Consider the following 16,926-nt stretch of genomic DNA (forward strand, 5'->3'; position numbering starts at 1 on the left):
TCACTGACTAAGGCAATGTTCCCAGCATTAATCATTCACTCTTACTGTAATCAGAACATCAGCCAGGCAAACGACATGTAGAACTCCTGAGTGTGATGTTTGCCATAGTCCTGTACACCCGAAGACTGCCTTCAGGCAAATCTGCCTCCCGCATCGGTGATCCGCTTACGCATCTGCTGACACCCGAGCGTCCTTCCGAAAGCTCCAGCTACAAGCGTGTCTTGTTATGCTGGTGAAGGCTCGGGCAGGACGCCTCTTCTGCAAATGCTGGCTGCTCTGCAGTACGTGAAGGAGGACCACAGGCTTTCCTTGCCACCGCCTTGCTGTGTAAGGGCCAGGGGGATCTTTAGCCCCTGTGCTTTATGGATCACAGCTCTTCTGCGAAGATGTTAGAGCCATTTGGAAAGCAGACGATAATTCCCTAGAGCTTTTTGATGTTCCAAACATGTTTTGGAACAGAAAACAGAAAAATGTGATGGAAGAGAAGGCTTCCTTCTTTAAATTAAAGTTCTGAATGTGAGATATCAATGACAAATAGCAGATTTTACCAAAATGAAAGAAAAATAAATCAGTTGAGACAAAAAATATTTATTTGGTTAATTTAAAAACAACCAACCTCATTTAAAATACTCTGTGCTGTGATCCTGGCATGAAGTCATTGCAATGCTTGCTGGGCTTGTTGACAGCCCACTTGTTCCCATGGCAGCAGGACATGATGTCTCAAACTGGCCCTTCGCAGGACCAAAAGCAGAATGAGTATGGCTTAAGAGGAGAGAGATGTGTTTAAAAACTTGTAAAAATGGGGAAAGCTATAGGGAAGCGGGAGTGCAAACCTTTTTATTTAGGTGCTCTCTGTTTAGTGTGTAAGTTGGGTGAAGCGGGTACACTTCCAGTTTTTCGTGTGGTTGGCCAGTACCCTCAGACGGCTTTTGTCTGCAGCCTGAACCGTATCAGCAGCATTCAAAACCAAGATGGAATGAAGACTGGCAATGATTGGTACATCTGAGAGGACATTTAGGGACACACTAGGTAGCAGTAGGACTACATTTAAGGTCATCTTCCCTGCTCAGGCATCCCTGGCATCGTACTGCATCTTGTTCTGCGTTTCACTCCTCCACCTTGTGTCTATGCATGAACAGGAGACTTCCCATTATAGGGCTGATCGTTCAGCACCCTTCTGCAGTGCCAAATGCAGGTTTTACAAACTGATCAGGGTGGAGAAGAGTTGGTTATTAAGCGTCCAGCTATTCAACTGTGGTTTTATGTGGATAGCTTTACTAAGGCTTTTTCTTGCACCTTCAAAACTGAAATCCAGTCTGCGTGCATCCAGCCACCGCACTCCTGGTCCCGGGGGGAAGGAGGTTTGCTTGCATGATGTGAGCCAGGAGGCTGGGGAGGCTCCAGCCTCCTGCTCCGAGGGGGAGGCTCGTGCCAGTCTCAAGAAGCACTGGCATGTGGACCAAGGGGATGAATTTAATGATCAGAGAAAGTAATCAAATCATAGCCCTTCTTGTTCTCCCTTCGCCCCCCCAGCCCCGTTGCATGGTGGGACCATCTTCATCGTCTTTGGGAACAGAGAACTGTGAAGTTTGGCCAGCTTGGGGTTGTGTCTTGGTGAATTGGGTCAATCCATTTTTATTTTCAAGTGCACTTCAATGTTCGCAGGAGTTGAACATGCATGCCTGGGAGCTTACCTGGTGAGCAGCCATCAGCACGTAGCAGCACCGTATGTTGTCTTTTGGATGTTGGTCTGATGAGCGTAAGCCCTGTGAAGAGGTCTCAGAGAGGAGAGGGTGCCTGGCCACTGAGATTTGACTGGAGTTAGCATCACGTTGTGTTTTTCAAACTAAAGTCACTCTCAGTAAAAACAAAACAGTAATGTGGAGGAACATATGGCGTGAAGCACAGGAGAAAGGTTTCCAGCCAAGTCCGTGGGAGGTCTGTCCACATCCAATTGGATGCCAATGTTAAAAAAGGAAGAGAAGAAGAAATGCTGAACTGTTAGATTTTAGCTGATGCAAACAGATGTTCAGTTTGGACATCTGGGATGCCGCCTGCGTGCACGGGAAGATGTGTGGGAAGGGGAAACATCCTTCCTAGGTGTAACATGCTCTGATGTACTGGACAAAGTCGAACTCTAACAGCTGCAGTCTATATTGTATCCATTTAAGTACTTTTCTCCCTGTATTCAGACAAAACCTTATGAAAATTCTACTCCTCATACATATAACTTTATGTTGCTTTTAGATATCCTGCAAGAAACATTGGTAAAAAACCCCCAATATATGCTTTTTATACTGCAAGTGATTGAAACAGTCAGAAGCAGTTAATATTTTACAGACAGAGGAAAAATACTAAAAAACCCAAAAAGTCTCTTAAGTAACGTAAGCAATGGAGCAAAATCTGCAGAGGCTTTGGCAAGTTGGAATACAAACACTTGCCACAGGTAAAAATTCATATTTCATCCTTTCTTTTATTTATAATTAAAAAACCCAGCACTTGGCTATCTCGGTATGGCTCTGTGTGTGGGACTGCTGTTGTGTACTGGATGCTTGTCTAATTAATGATGAGTATACAGCACCCATAATGTCAGCCTGGTTAACTGTTCCACTTAATATAGTAGCATCCAATGAATAGATGAATTAAGCTGATAAGCAGCTGAGCAAGCTCTGTTAACTGCTTTGTACAAACGAGAAGAGAGCGATCTTAAAATGTCACCAATCATTTGTTACGACAGCAATTGTGGGCATAGACAAATTAAGAATTTCAATTATTTTTGATGGCCAGGGTGCCCAGCATTTTCTGTGCAACCGCTGTAGTTGGTGTTAGCTGAAAGTCATCCTCAAGGTAGATTAAAAATAAAGAACCCTGATAAATTGGTGTAATCGATCTACTTGTCTTTGAGAGTGGTCCCCAAGCTTTGCTGGCCCCTAGGCGAAATACTGAGCAAGTAAATCATGTACCAGTGGTCCACACCATGCTGTGTTCTTCCCAGCAGCCTCAATTTTAACTTTTTTAATTTTCTGTGACTGGAGCACTGGAAGGTCTTGCTGGCAACGTGCTGTCCGCAAGCCACAGACCTAAAATAAATGTGGCAAGGCTTTGTAGACGACTGCTGTCTTGCATTAAAAACCTAAAGCATCCCAGCTTTCAGCTTGATTAGCCACCTCTCCGGTTGTAAAACTGGCGGACATGCAAAGGAGTGACACGACGCATCCGAAGGAAAGACCGTGCCAAGTGACAGGGGATTCAGTTCTCTGCCATCCACAGTGACAGCCCGAGCTCCTGCTGAAAGTTTAAGTGTTTGTTTAGGTTTAATAATTCGTAGCAAGTAAGAGTGGTGCTGCACCTGGGCGCTGATTCGGCAAGATCCCTGCGCGGGGGTCCCGCCGATGCAGGGCTTTGAGCAAGGGCCACGAGCCGTGTTTCACTCTAGGCTGATGCTGAATGAAGCTAAACAGATCTTAAATAAGTCATGAGCTGTGGTTTATTATGGTTTATAGTAAATCAGTGCATATTACCTTTACAAACAGGAACGTGTCTCATCAAATGTTGGGGTATTTAATAATTATGGATGGTTTGCAGAAATTCACTTATCTGCTGGGTCTTCAGCAGCAATTCTGTTTTGCAGGTCTGCTTTTACTCTGCTGTAGTAGTTGTTAACATACATGCAGGTGTACAGACGTAGCCTGTGTTCTGTGGAAATGCTGCGTTTGCTCTCATCTGCTACTGACCTCAGTGGGAACCGAAGGCGTCGAGCCCTTTGCAGTATTGAGCCTGGGGAAATACAATGTTTATTCTTCTGAGAAGGCAGAAGAGCTAATACATACTTGTAGGAATGCTGTCCAGAGACAGAATATGAGAATGCAGAAGATGCATGTACTAAGGCGTGAAATACTGACCTTTCCGCAGTCTAGAACTCTCAAATCATTATATATGGTCACGGTTGTGTATATTGCAAAGCCTTCCCCCACCCCCCCCGCCCTCCTTGGCACCTCAAGTGAGAATTATGGCAGATCTCTTAATTTAAGGAACAGTCCCAGACTGTTACTCAAACAATTGCATAATGTGTTTTGGGATTAACATACTGTCAGCTTGATATCTGCTTAGGGACCTTTGTTATCGAGGAGAAAATAGCCCTGAACAATATCCTAGTCTCTCTGTTATAAAAAGTAACCATCAGCCTCCTTCGCACTCTGCTGTGAGAAGAAAAAGCAAGAGCTGGTTTGTCATGGGCAGGCAGAGTTTTAGGACAGAGGTGAATTGTGACCAGGTTGTCCTGGTGGGACAGAGATGTCCATGCCCAGCAATCTTCATGGCTGTTCTTCATCAGAAAGAATCAAAAATAAACGTCCTTTTGCTTAAATCTGGAGTCGCAGTTTAATGTTTAAGAGCTTCTTCATCCTCCAAAAACTGATGAAGGGTCCCTCTGGCTTTCAGCCAGTCATGACAGGTATAGATTTAAACTCAGTTGCATTCACGATCCCTGATGCTGGTAAAACCAGAACACCAATAAAAAGGACCTAGTGAGAAAAGTCATTTGTGTGCTGTATTTGATTAGGATTGCCTGAAAGGGAGAAATTATGAATGTGCGCATATACAGTTGTTTTCAATTGTTTAATAATTTTTTTGTGTATCTTGAAGTCATGAAAAGATTGTTTCTTTGAGTCGTACGTTGTAAAGGAACATGGTGGAGAAATATAGATGGATACAACGAAGACGAACCGAGCCTCAGCTGAAGCTAACTGCTTTAGCTAACTGCTGCAAGAAGTGCAATGAGTATATGAATATGTATATTTATCAGAAATTATTTTTTTCTACAGATCCCACAAATCAGTTATGCCTCAACTGCGCCAGAGTTGAGTGATGACAGGCGCTATGATTTCTTCTCACGTGTGGTTCCTCCAGATTCCTTCCAAGCACAAGCAATGGTGGACATTGTGAAAGCTTTGGGATGGAATTATGTGTCCACTTTGGCATCTGAAGGGAATTATGGAGAAAAAGGAGTCGAGTCCTTCATGCAAATTTCCAGAGAGGCAGGTAGGCAACGCCCATCCTCCCTCCAGCAAACGCTACAGAAGTAATGAATGTTATTTTGTACCAATTGTTACATTATTTTTCTAGAACGTATATTTGATTTGAAAGTTGCTCCAGTTCTTTGCGATGCGTCTGTAATGGCTCCTAGATACTCTCATTCCTAAATTGCTTTTGGAGTTCCAGAGAGTTTGAAACCTTAGTGGTTTTCAGTCATTTCTGGAGAAAATAGAAAACCCTGAGTCTTATCAAGCTCCTACTATTCCACTGGACAGCATTATATTATGTTGACATGGGTAGAAGATAGATTTTAAAATGCTGAGCTTTTATCTCTCCACAGCTAGAAATTCTGTGAAGACTGCTTATTGCCAGACATTGACTTGTGTCGTACTATTGCTGCTCACCTTTCAGATCGCTGCCTGATTTGTATTGCTTTTCTTTAGCATTTCTTTTGAACAATTCAGCTGAGAAAATTCATAATCTTTTACTTGAAGGCTCGAAGATTGCTGGCCTGGGATATGGAGGCAACAAACCCGGCAGTATGGCGTGAGGCACATCAGACCTTTGGTGTGATGCATCACGTTTTTCTTGTTGCTGGTTTCCTTTCGTGGTGTACCAAGAAGGCCAAACTGTGTTGAACAATGTCATTGCCAGTGAGAGGTGTTCCAAGAGGACAGGGAAATGCTGTGTCTTGCACTGGGTCAGGCTTGTGATATCAAGCTGAACCATCATAACTTTGACAGAAATCTCTAATTTTACAGCTTGCTTTCCTGTTCCGGTACAAAACACAGAGCAGACCTGTCTTGAAGGTGTGACTGCTGTGTCAGCGTGCTCATAGCCTTACCCTGGTCACTTATTCTTTGGAGTAAATCGTTCTAAATTTCCCCAGAGATGCCAGAACATAGGAGGACTTTAGATGGCACGTCAGGGAATACAAGTATAAATCTATGGCAAGCTGATTTGCAATCCAGAATCATAAGGGTTTGAAAATTGAAATATTTGAAGTTGATTCCTGTACTGGTAAGGAAAAATAAGCAGATGATGTCATGCGTTATTGGTGATATATGCAAAGCCCGTCTCCAGAAGCGTACAATGATACATCCTGGTCAGGAGCCCATCATCATTGTGCAAGAACAAGCTCTAATGTATTCCCAAAATGAACTCGCAGCTCTCCCACCCTGTAACTGCCCTGGCATTGCATTAAATAAAAACAGCATAACGCAATCCACAGTTCACTTAATTACAGAAATCACCAGCCCAGATGAGTTAGTGTGTGAAAGGAAAGGACAAGGACGGGACAGGCGTTGCTCTGAAGCAGCCATCGGAGGTTTCCATCTCCTCGGTTGTTGCAAAGCTGGTTCCACAGCTACGCTCTGCTTTTGCAAATTGCCTGCGTTATCTGTGAGGTGGAGCATCAGCTTGCTCCCAAACTGCCACCCATGCAGGTGATGGATCGCTCGTGGCAGCGTCATCCAAGGAGTGAGCGGAGAAGGCGGCTGCGCTTCAAAGAAAGGGGCTTTAGAGAGGGGAATCTGGAATTGTTTCATTATGTTGATATCACAGAAGGAACCTATATTTGCATAAATTTGTCTGTTCATTCAAATGCAAATTTATGTGGTCTTAAAGAAAATGGTTTTGGATTTAATACTGCAGGAAGTGACAAATGCCAGTGTTCATTATAATTTAAAATTTACTTTATTTGCAAATATCCACTGTTGCAAAATCATACCAGAAATGTGTTCTCCATGTCAAGGACAAACTCTAGCCGAATAATACTGTATCATTTTATAGACCTTCTGTAGAATTAAATTAACGATAGGAGCTGTGCATGTAGGCAACATGTAATTCAAAGTCCTTCATAAAAAATAAGGCATAAAACTGAAAGAATACCCTGCTTAAAACAGCTTTGCGTGCAGGGTGATATAGGTCATGCCTACAAGATTAAGACACTAACAGGGATAGTGCATAAACTTTCTTTCATATACGCAGCCTGCCTCGTCTGGAAACGAATAATCCAATCCCCGGCGCTGCCTCTGATTCCATACAGCTGCTTGTTCTTCTTCGGGCTGCGCTGAATTTTTTTGCGTTACACAGATAAAGCTTAGGTGAAGTTCTGATTTAATACCTGCCAACCAGCTCCCTGGGTTTTTAAAAGCCTGGGAAGTGTAAGGAGATCCTGTTGTCTAGATGCTTAATGGAGCAGCGCTACCTGGAGATCTAGGTCCTGACCTTGATCCCCTGTGGGGAGATGGCACCTTGTCCCCTGACTTGGGGGATCGGTTCTGACCATCTCCCAGGTGCTGTTTTGGGGGTCACGTTGCAATGGGATTTGCCCGTGCTCTGGGGGAGATGGTGTTGAGGGTGCAGCGGTTCTGGGGTTGCTTGCCTGGTGTGTCTGTGCCTCCCTGGGGACATTTATGCAGAAGAAATGATTAACCAGGCTGTCGGGTGATTGCTGTAATATCAAGGTTTGGAAAGAGCCTCCTGAAGAAGCAATAAGCAGCAATAATTTTACTGACTCGTGGCTGTGGGGTAGTTAGTAGCTCCTTGATCTATCTATTTAAAAACATTTTGAGTGGTCAAGAGCCATGTGTCTGAATGCGTGAAGCGAACAGTCCTCTCTAATGAGGAACAGAAGGGACAGGAGGTTTCACAAGATAGAGAAGCATTGCCAAGATCGGTGTACTTCAGGTATTAAAAATCATAGAATCATCGAATCGTTTAGGTTGGAAAAGACCTTTAAGATCATCCAGTCCAACCATTAACCTACACTACCAAGCCCACACTAAACCAATCAAGGGTAGACCAGACTGAACCATGTCCCCAAGTGCCACCTCTGCCCGTTTTTTGAACGCTTCCAGGGATGGGGACTCCCCCACCTCTCTGGGCAGCCTGTTCCAATGCTTGACCACCCTTTCCGTAAAGAAATTTTTCCTAATTTCCAACCTAAACCTCCCCTGGTACAGCTTGAGCCCATTTCCTCTCGTCCTATTGCTAACTCCATGGGAGAAGAGCCCGACCCCCCTCCCTGCCCCCTCCTGTCAGGCAGCTGTAGAGCGATCAGGTCTCCCCTCAGCCTCCTCTTCTCCAGGCTGAACACCCCCAGCTCCCTCAGCCGCTCCCCACCAGCCCTGTGCTCCAGACCCTGCCCCAGCTCCGCTGCCCTTCTCTGGACACGCTCCAGCACCCCAATGTCCTCCTTGTGCTGAGGGGCCCAAAACTGGACACAGCATTCCAGGTGCGGCCTCACCAGCGCCGAGCACAGGGGCACAATCACCTCCCTGCTCCTGCTGGCCACGCTATTCCTGACACAAGCCAGGATGCTGTTGGCCTTCTTGGCCACCTGGGCACACTGCTGGCTCATGTTCAGCCGCTGTCGACCAACACCCCCAGGTCCTTTTCTGCCAGGCAGCTTTCCAGCCACTCTTCCCCAAGCCTGCAGCGCTGCATGGGGTTGTTGTGGCCGAAGTGCAGGACCAAATATTTAAATGGGTCCAAATATACGTGGCATGAGGCGTGTAATTATACAGAATCTTTGCAAACGCAGTCAAGCCACGGCGATGCGCGCTGTGCCGTTGTGGCGCTGCAGGGACGGGGAGCAAGGGATGGGATGCACGCTCGTGGCGACCCTGCTGCTGCCATGCGAGTAGTTAATGTGGTGCTTGGGGTGCCGATCGAAACTCGCGCTAGTTGGAAAACTCATGCCAGGAGCAACAGGAACGCAACGGCAGCAGGAGGAAGTTTTTTTCCTTAGTCAAAAGATCCAATTGTTCTGGAAATCAAGGAGGCTGTGGATTGCCTGTTGTCCCCAGCTCGGAGGGCATACTCAGCGTACCCTGCAGGGACATGGGGAGGAGGACAGGAGAGGGGTTTGAGTGGTAAGGCGTGATTTGCCTCATTTTCCAGTTAGCTGAAACATGCAGTGTTCACCGGGAGGAGCTGTGCTACGCTTAAATCGTTGCCCATTTAATTTCTGTGTCGAGGCTTTGCTCAGGGTTTGGATGCTGTGTGGATTGCCACGGCTGCCTGCTCAAAGCCGGCATCGGAACCCAGCAAGGCTGCAGCGAGACTTTGCAGAAGCCCCACGCCTGCGTGCAGGCAGACTTGCTGCTCCCCTGCTCTCAAACCCAGGATCCCAGCGTGCATTTAGTTATTTAAGTAAATGAAGTAGTGGCACAGCAAGCTCTGCAGCCTGGTGCAAATGAGGGCATGCGATAGGTGCGTGCATGGCTCCAGGTTCTTTTGCTCTTCACGCTGCCTGGGCTGTGACAAGCCCGTGCAGCGCTGGCTGCGGTTTGCTGTTTGAGAGCTTTCCTGGCTGCAGGGATTTCGGAGCTGGCGTGAATTCTGCCCCCCATTGCCCCCTTGAAATGAGCAGGAGACCAGAGCCGGGAGAGGTGTCAAGCAGGGGTCCTTGTGCCGGTTCTCCCCTGCGCAGCCCCTTGGGACCATGCGCCTCTGCCAGGAGCAGGAACAGCCCCGGAGGGGAGGTCATTAGTCAAAGTGTGAGACACACCAGCAATAAGCAGTCATTATTAGCTCGCAGACAATTGCCTTGTATCTCATAATCGGTGTGTTTTGGCAGGAAAGAAGATTTAGTCCATAGGTACCCGCGCGTTCGTTATCTTTGGCCTCGAATCTGCAGCAGCTAGTTTCGGTGGTTTATCCAGGAGTATTTCTGATTCAGCAGAGATCTTAAGAATTGTGAGGATGAGCGCAAAAGTGCTCTCCTTGCTTAGTTTTCAAATACGCTTTAGTATATAAAGACTTTGCTTGATCCTTTGAGTTAATAATTCTTCACAAAGTGACTTTTATTATGAGTGCTTCAAGCGAGTTTGAATATGTCATTGTGGCAGGAGATGAAGATTTGAAACATGCTCTGCAGTCTGTGGGATTAATAAATTAGGGGAATGGTCTAATTATGGAAAATCTAAAGGACAATTTCAGATTATTAATGAAACTACTGAATACTTGAATTTCAAAGATTAATTAATCTTTGATTTTTTTTTTTTTTAAAGATTAATCTGTACCAGAAGGTTAATCGCTATCTGTAAGACATATATATATTGAAGTTGTTAGCAAAAGACCACTTGAATGCCTCCTAACAGATAAATGAAAGATCTAGTATGCATTTATTCATCTTTGCCTCTCCGGAAACCTCCCGTTTTCACAGAGGAGTGCATTGGCTGCTTTGCTTGTGGAGACTTTGGTGCTCACTGCACAGGCAGCAGCCCTAACGGTGCAGGGCAGGGGATGCCCGGCTCTGCAAACCCCTACGTGCGCTGCCCTGACCTCTCTCTCCCGCCCTTCCGCGGCGCCCCTGCCCAGCTCCACCCCAGACACAGGCATTGCTGCTCAGCAAGGCTGACTTGGAGCGCAGTTCTGCTTGTTTGCACAAACCAGACCTGTTGCACAGAGCAGCGAGTCAGTGAGAGAGTATCTTAATCTACAAACTAAGAATTAATTAGTTTAGATGATGATGTTCTCAACCATTTGGAAGAACTGGAGAAGCAAAATTCAGGGAAAGCATGTCTTCTTTCTCTGTGTACTAAAGACAAGAAAAAGAAAAAAAAAAGAAAAAGGATTAAAGCTCTTGTACCGGTGTGCTGGTATGATTATATATACTGAAGTTTCTTCTGAAGACTTTTAGTTGTGGTGTCATATTTGTAAAAAGGCTATCATCACCTTGACAGAACAAAAAAGCAGTATAAACTTTAATTCACTTTAACATAGGAAGCGCAACACTTGCAACGGTCTCTTTATCTTCTTTCTCTTTTTTTTTTTTTTTTTTTTTTTTTTTGTGAAGACTTTTTTGAAATATTCATGTCTTTAATTCTTCTGTCTCCACGATCCCCGAGTGCTGCGCAGGCATCTGTTACATAAGGCTGAGAACATCTGCATGCAGCAGGGATGGCCTAGATGCACGAGCTGCAGGAGATGAATTTCCTCAGAAACAGGAGAAACATCAAAACCCATTAATTGTCAGGGCAAAGAAGAGACCCCTGAAATTATGAATCCTTCTCCTTACCCTCATAAGTAGCATTTTTTCCAGCAGTGATACTGAACAGTATTTCTTTTCTATCCCCCCCATTTAAACTTGAATTTCCTTTTTATCTTGTTTTTCCCTGCTTTATATTTGCTGGTAAACCCCATATGTACACAGCCACATACGTACCTGTATGAGACACGTTGCCCTTACGCCTAACAAGTGGCCCTCCACCTAAATCAGATGAACCGCTTTTTCTGCCTGCTGTTATAATCCATGCATTAACTAGTATAATCTCCTAATGTATTCATTTCTTTGCAAATTAGCTGCATACAATTAAATACCTCCTACAGAAAATACTTTTTATGGGTTTGTTATTGGTAGTAAAGACTGTTTTAAACCTCTTTAGCCACCTAAATGTGAAAACATGACAGCTTTTCCTAAAACCTTGATATTTGCTTTCTCCCCTGACTTGTGTTTCTAAGAAGATCTGAATCTTTTGACTCGGGTTTTTGGTGATCTGAGTCATCTCCTGATACTTTCTGTGAAATCCTCAACGTGGTTTATCATAGTATGGTGCTCTAACTCAGTACTGAGTTTCTATGGAAGCTGACACTGTTAAAAGCCAAGAGCTGCTATATCATCCCTCAGTGATTCACACAGCATTTTTGTAGGCTCCTGTAGGTCTGTTCAGCTGCCTGCTATGATCTTGAATCTGCATTTTGGTAATAGAACTTAATTTTTATGTCGTCTGTTGGGAATTCCATTAGCACAAATTAGTGCTGCATAACATGAGAGAGTTAAATCATTGCTACAAGGGAGTTGTACCACTGTCTGCTTTAAGAAGGGAGAGGAGACTGTTCAGTCTGTATATCTCAAATAGACTACTCATTCCTATTGCCAAGTAGAAAATCCTGATTTTTTTTTTTTTTTTGTCTTACATTCTGATGTTAATGAAACATCTCTCTTTTTTTCCTTGATCCATTAAAGCCCTACTGAATGGGTTTAGAATATTCATTAGAAGGAATAGTCAATTTACAACATAACCCAAAGTTAAAAGAAGCCCAAAAATGAGAAAGGAAGGTGACAAAAGTTAGTGACATCACTGTGATGCACTGTGGTGGGCAAAGATTGCATCAGCTATGTTAATAAATAACAAGTACTTACGATTTATTAGTGCAGCTTTGCACAACACCCTGGCAGTGGGTGATACCACACAGCACCCAATGATGCCCAAAATTTATGATCGATGATTTCTCTTCTTTGTGGCAGCTAACAGAACCCAACTTTTGACAGAGTCACTGTCCAAATATTCATCTGAATGAGTCACTGTTTTGCAATAAGATGGGCTAAGGTGTTGTGCTGTCCACCGTGATGCCTATTTATTTATTTAGCTGAAGGAACAGCGTTTTGGAAACTGTGTTCGCTGGATCTCCCTCTGCTGTAACCCAAGGGGCAGAAACCCTCCATAGCATTTTGGGTAGAGCAAACAGCTGAGCTTGCGTGTTGACAGATTGGTCTATAGCTATGTTTTTGAAATGCAGTCCAAAAGCCAGCCTAAGAAGAGCAGGTATTGTCAAGGCGGTGTTCAGCACGTGTCTCAGGTGCTGTCGGGGAACAGCAGCTCTCGGGAGCGTCACAGCCCCCCGTGCTTTTATGGAGTTTGAGGGGATAGAGCATGGTTTGAGGTTTATGGAGATTTCCCAGTGAATTGCTGGTCCTGCAGACCTCTCCCTTTGGTGCTTTTCTGCCTGGTGGGCGGCTCGGTGTCCGCAGGAAGGGGTGGAGGTCTCTGGGGGGATGGAGAGGCAGCAGTGCAGGGCTGCTCCTTTCTCTTTGGTTGTGTTAAATGATTCTACTTTCTGATGGGAATGTACTTTGTGATGGGAATGGCCTTTAGGCATTTACTTGAGAGCCTGTTGTCTGGATCAACTATAGTAAAAATAAACATATAAACCACTAATGAAATAGTCATTTATATCCGAGCACTTCAAGTGGTTTCCATTTTTCTATTTTTCTCAAATATTCATGCATCTGTCCCTTTTGGTGTTCAGCGATGTTATGTTAAACAACAATGTTATGAAATCTATTATTTTCTCTCCTATGTCCTGTCAAATAAGAAATGTTTTGTCATTTCAGAAAAAAGCCAAGAAAAATTGCTTTCTAAAGTTGTACCAACTTGCGTTCTGTGCTGCAGTCTCTCAGGCTTAATAGACGTAATAGGATTTTCTTTTAATTGTAACTGATCTAGTAGAAGATGCACTGGACTTGATCCTCAGGGGTGTTTTGGATTACATTTCGAGTTCGACAGTATACTTCTGATAGTGGAAAAGAAAAAGCAAAGTGCATCTCTGCAAAGTAAATCTGTTACTGTGTGCATGGTCTATGCTGCTGCGGCTTTGTTTTAATGGCTTGTGAGAAGCGATGCCGTTTAGAGGAGTGAATGGGTGATGTCCTTAAGGTGATGACTGGGCTTCTGCCTTCTCTGTGATATTGGCTAAAGCTCATTAGGTGCCCGGCTTAGATGCTGAGAAACCCTCCAGGCACCTGCCTGTATTTTTAGGTTATCGAAACATTGTGAATGCAATCTCCATCTCCTTAGCGAAGCATCCTCCTACCTAAGACATAACAGATGTCCTAAGTTAGTTGGCTCCATTCCCTCTGCAGTAGCGAAGAGTGATGAGATCCGAGTCGCCCTTTTGAAACATCCATTTCTCTCTCTTGACTACACAGGGAGTGTAGGCACCAAATATAAACGTCATTAAAAGATTTGAATTTAAAAAAAAAAAAATCCAATCATTGGTATGTATGGGATATATATTTTTTCCTATCTCTTGTCATCATTTGAAGATAAATACCTGGTGTAGATTTATAGAGTTCTTATGATCTTATTCAGGAAAGCAGTGAAGCTGATGGGCATTAGGAACACATGGTTTGGGTGCCAGAATCCCGTCCGCCGAATAGTGCTACAATTCTATGATGGAACTAGTAGGGGTCTGAATAATTCCTCCTTTTCAGACATACTCATGAAAAAAATCAATAAAATAGAGTTTGGGGAGAAGGAAAGAGGTAAAGATATGACATTATGATTACCTTCACGTCTGCTCGTGTGAAATCCGAGACCAGTTCCGTGCCGATACGTGCAGAAACTTGCACTCTGTCCTCCTGAACGGTCTCACACAGCTGGTTTCTTGGTGAAGTGTTATTGGACAGCTGTAACAGGCTGCTGTCACATTTATAGCATAAGTCACTTTAATGATAAATATCTGCCTTTTTATGGCATTTATTGAACAGTTGGAGATTGCATTTCAAGGACAGAATAAAATTGAAATAGGCAATTCTCGTTACTAAACAAATAACTGCCAGCATCCTTTAGAAATGTTACCCCAGATTTAATAAAACATTGCTTTTGTGGTTATGTGAAAAGGATCATGTGGATCAGCTGAAAACAAGAGATTGGTTAAGTCCTCGTTATTTCAAAGCAGGGGTATGTATTGTTGAGCCTTTATTTTCACCAGTAAAGTTGGACACCCCTCGGGAATGCTCCTGCATTTTGCAGCGTGTGCGCCCCGTGATGCAGAAGTGAAGAAGTCTGGTTTGATGCAGACTCAGTAAGTTGGTCATCCCAATCCAGTTTTTTTTCATTCGTTCTTTGAAAGGTTTTCTGCATCTTAAGGGTAAAGATAGCAATATGGAGTAGAATCCACACAGGAGCATTTGTGTTTGTTCTGCATCCGTCTTCTGCTGGCAAGAATAGAAATTTGCTAAAAAATGGTGGTGGAAATATTAGGTGAAGGGGCAAAAAGTATGTTAATGTGCATTGGGAAGCTTGAGGAGAAGGCCCTAGTGAAGTGCAAAAGCTGGTGTTTTGGGGAGGAACAGGGGGAAAGGAGGGCATTCAGATTTACTGAACAATAAAAGGAAGGAACAAGTCTGTGGAAACAGCAAGACAGGTATGAGGATTAGAAGAAGGAGATGAAAAGCCATGAAATGAAGGTTGGTAGAAGTGGCTGGGGTTGGAAAGACTGAGCCATGGCAGGGAAAAAAAAATAATCTATGGGTGAGGAAGACTTGCCATAGAGAGTGGACTAGAAAATCACATTTGTTTCACCAAAAAAATTAATTATTTCAGAACTAGAATTGACTTTGTTTGTGAAAATTTAAAACTCCTGGAAGATAAGATAGACATTCTTTCCCAAGTAATTGTTTTCCTGCCGGGGGGTGGGGGCAGTGAAACCAGACTTCCTAGACGATTGCATCTGAGCGCCTTTGCTCCTCGCTACGTTTTTTTTCCTGCCTCCCATCCTACCCGGGGGGAGAAGTGGAGCCTGTGAATCCTGGCTCCCATTTCGCCTCCGCCTACGGTGCCTATTCTAGTGTGTGGTGCGAAGCGTCTTGTCAGTTTTCCTGAAGGAATAAAATGAATTTCATATAAACCTTCTGCAGAGGAAGCCCCTGCTGTCATTTTGACTTTCCCCATGGAAAATAGAAATATTGTGATTACACTGAGATTTTCCCATGGGACACGTCTGTTTTGGAAAGTAGAATGAATTTGTTGGACCGTCGTTTGGGACCAGCTCTAAATGCATTTCTGCATCTGAAGGGTAATATATAATCGAATGCAGTAAGTTATTCCAGTTTCTGTCACTGAAATCCTGCATCCCAGGAGGAAATACAAAATATTGCCTCATCTTGTACCTTCCATACTTCACAGTCCCTTTTCACTTTGTGCTAATGCAAAGAACAGCTTTCATAGCCATGGGGGAGTAGCAGCACATAAATAATTCTAAGATGCCTCTTCCATCACGCGCCCTCCCCTGCCTTCTTCATTCCACATCCCTCCGCAGACAACAGAGGATGACAAACGTCCTGAACCCTTCACACTCTTGGAAGATGGCTTTCATGCATTGCTAGTGATCTTCTGGGCATGCCAAAAATATTCCCCGGTCTGTCTCCGAAGCTATCTAAGGCTTCCTTAGACCAGCTTACTTGTGTAGAAAAAAAAAGATCAATGAGAGGAGAAAGTCACTCGAACTGGGCATATGTACCCCGTTTGCAAAATCATAGCAGGTAGTAAATTATGATCAATGGAGTTTATACTCTTTTCTTTCGCGTTCTTAGGAAAGTTATTTATCAAGGCAGTGTTTGAAATACCCAGACTATTTGCTCTAGTATATTCAACAAGATATCTGAGCTGAAAATATGAACCGTAACATGGCATTTTAAGTGGTTTACACATATAGCCGGGACATTGGGAAGATATATGTACACAATTTATATTGCAGGCTGTTCTGTTTCCTTTCCCTTTGGTGTTTCAAGATTCGTGTGTTTTCAGACTATAAGGAATCAGGAGGCCATCTAGCTTGCTGTCGTAATGGAGACTACTGGCATTATTTTAACACTTTACCAATGTTCATTATTTAAAGAAAAACCTAATGCTGACAATACCCCTCCCTCTTTCCAGGCAGGTGCCTCGGCTGGTCCTGTATCATGCAACGCTGCAGGTGTTTGCATCAGCCCGGCAGCAAATCGCCCTGTGTGAATCACGGCGCTTTCAGTATTCCCTGTTCACATCGGGTTTGGCCTGTTAATAAAAAAAGGTGGTAAAAAAATTATTCAGTTATTTTATGATCAAAAAAAAAAAAAAAAGACTCGACGTATTTCTTTGTGCAAACACGGAGATGAAACAGATTAAACTTTGGGCAATAGAAAGGCAACTCACACATGCAGATGTTCATTTGAAATTTGGATTGGAGTTTATGCTGACACTGGATGCTGCAACGCGCACTGAAGCTGTCTCCTTACTCGTGATAAACGGCAGCACTTCGCTGGGCTGCTGTTTGTTTGGGAGAGCCCAAGTATGACGGGGAGAGCAGGCACGCATAGTCTAGATTTGTTTTTAAAAT

The 16,926-nt window shown here is 44.0% G+C and overlaps 1 protein-coding gene across 1 annotated transcript in view; it reads left to right on the top strand.

The window, feature by feature from the left end:
* The window catches only part of GRM7 (glutamate metabotropic receptor 7), a 303,787-nt gene that overhangs the window by 111,841 nt on the left and 175,020 nt on the right, over window positions 1–16,926 (top strand). Inside the window, exon 3 of the mRNA XM_075713720.1 lies at window positions 4,824–5,040. Coding sequence (XP_075569835.1) covers window positions 4,824–5,040 — 217 coding nt within the window. The remainder of the gene's footprint in view (window positions 1–4,823; window positions 5,041–16,926) is intronic.

This window comes from Pelecanus crispus, chromosome 7, assembly GCF_030463565.1.
Source record: "Pelecanus crispus isolate bPelCri1 chromosome 7, bPelCri1.pri, whole genome shotgun sequence".
Classification (NCBI taxonomy): Eukaryota; Metazoa; Chordata; class Aves; order Pelecaniformes; family Pelecanidae; genus Pelecanus; species Pelecanus crispus.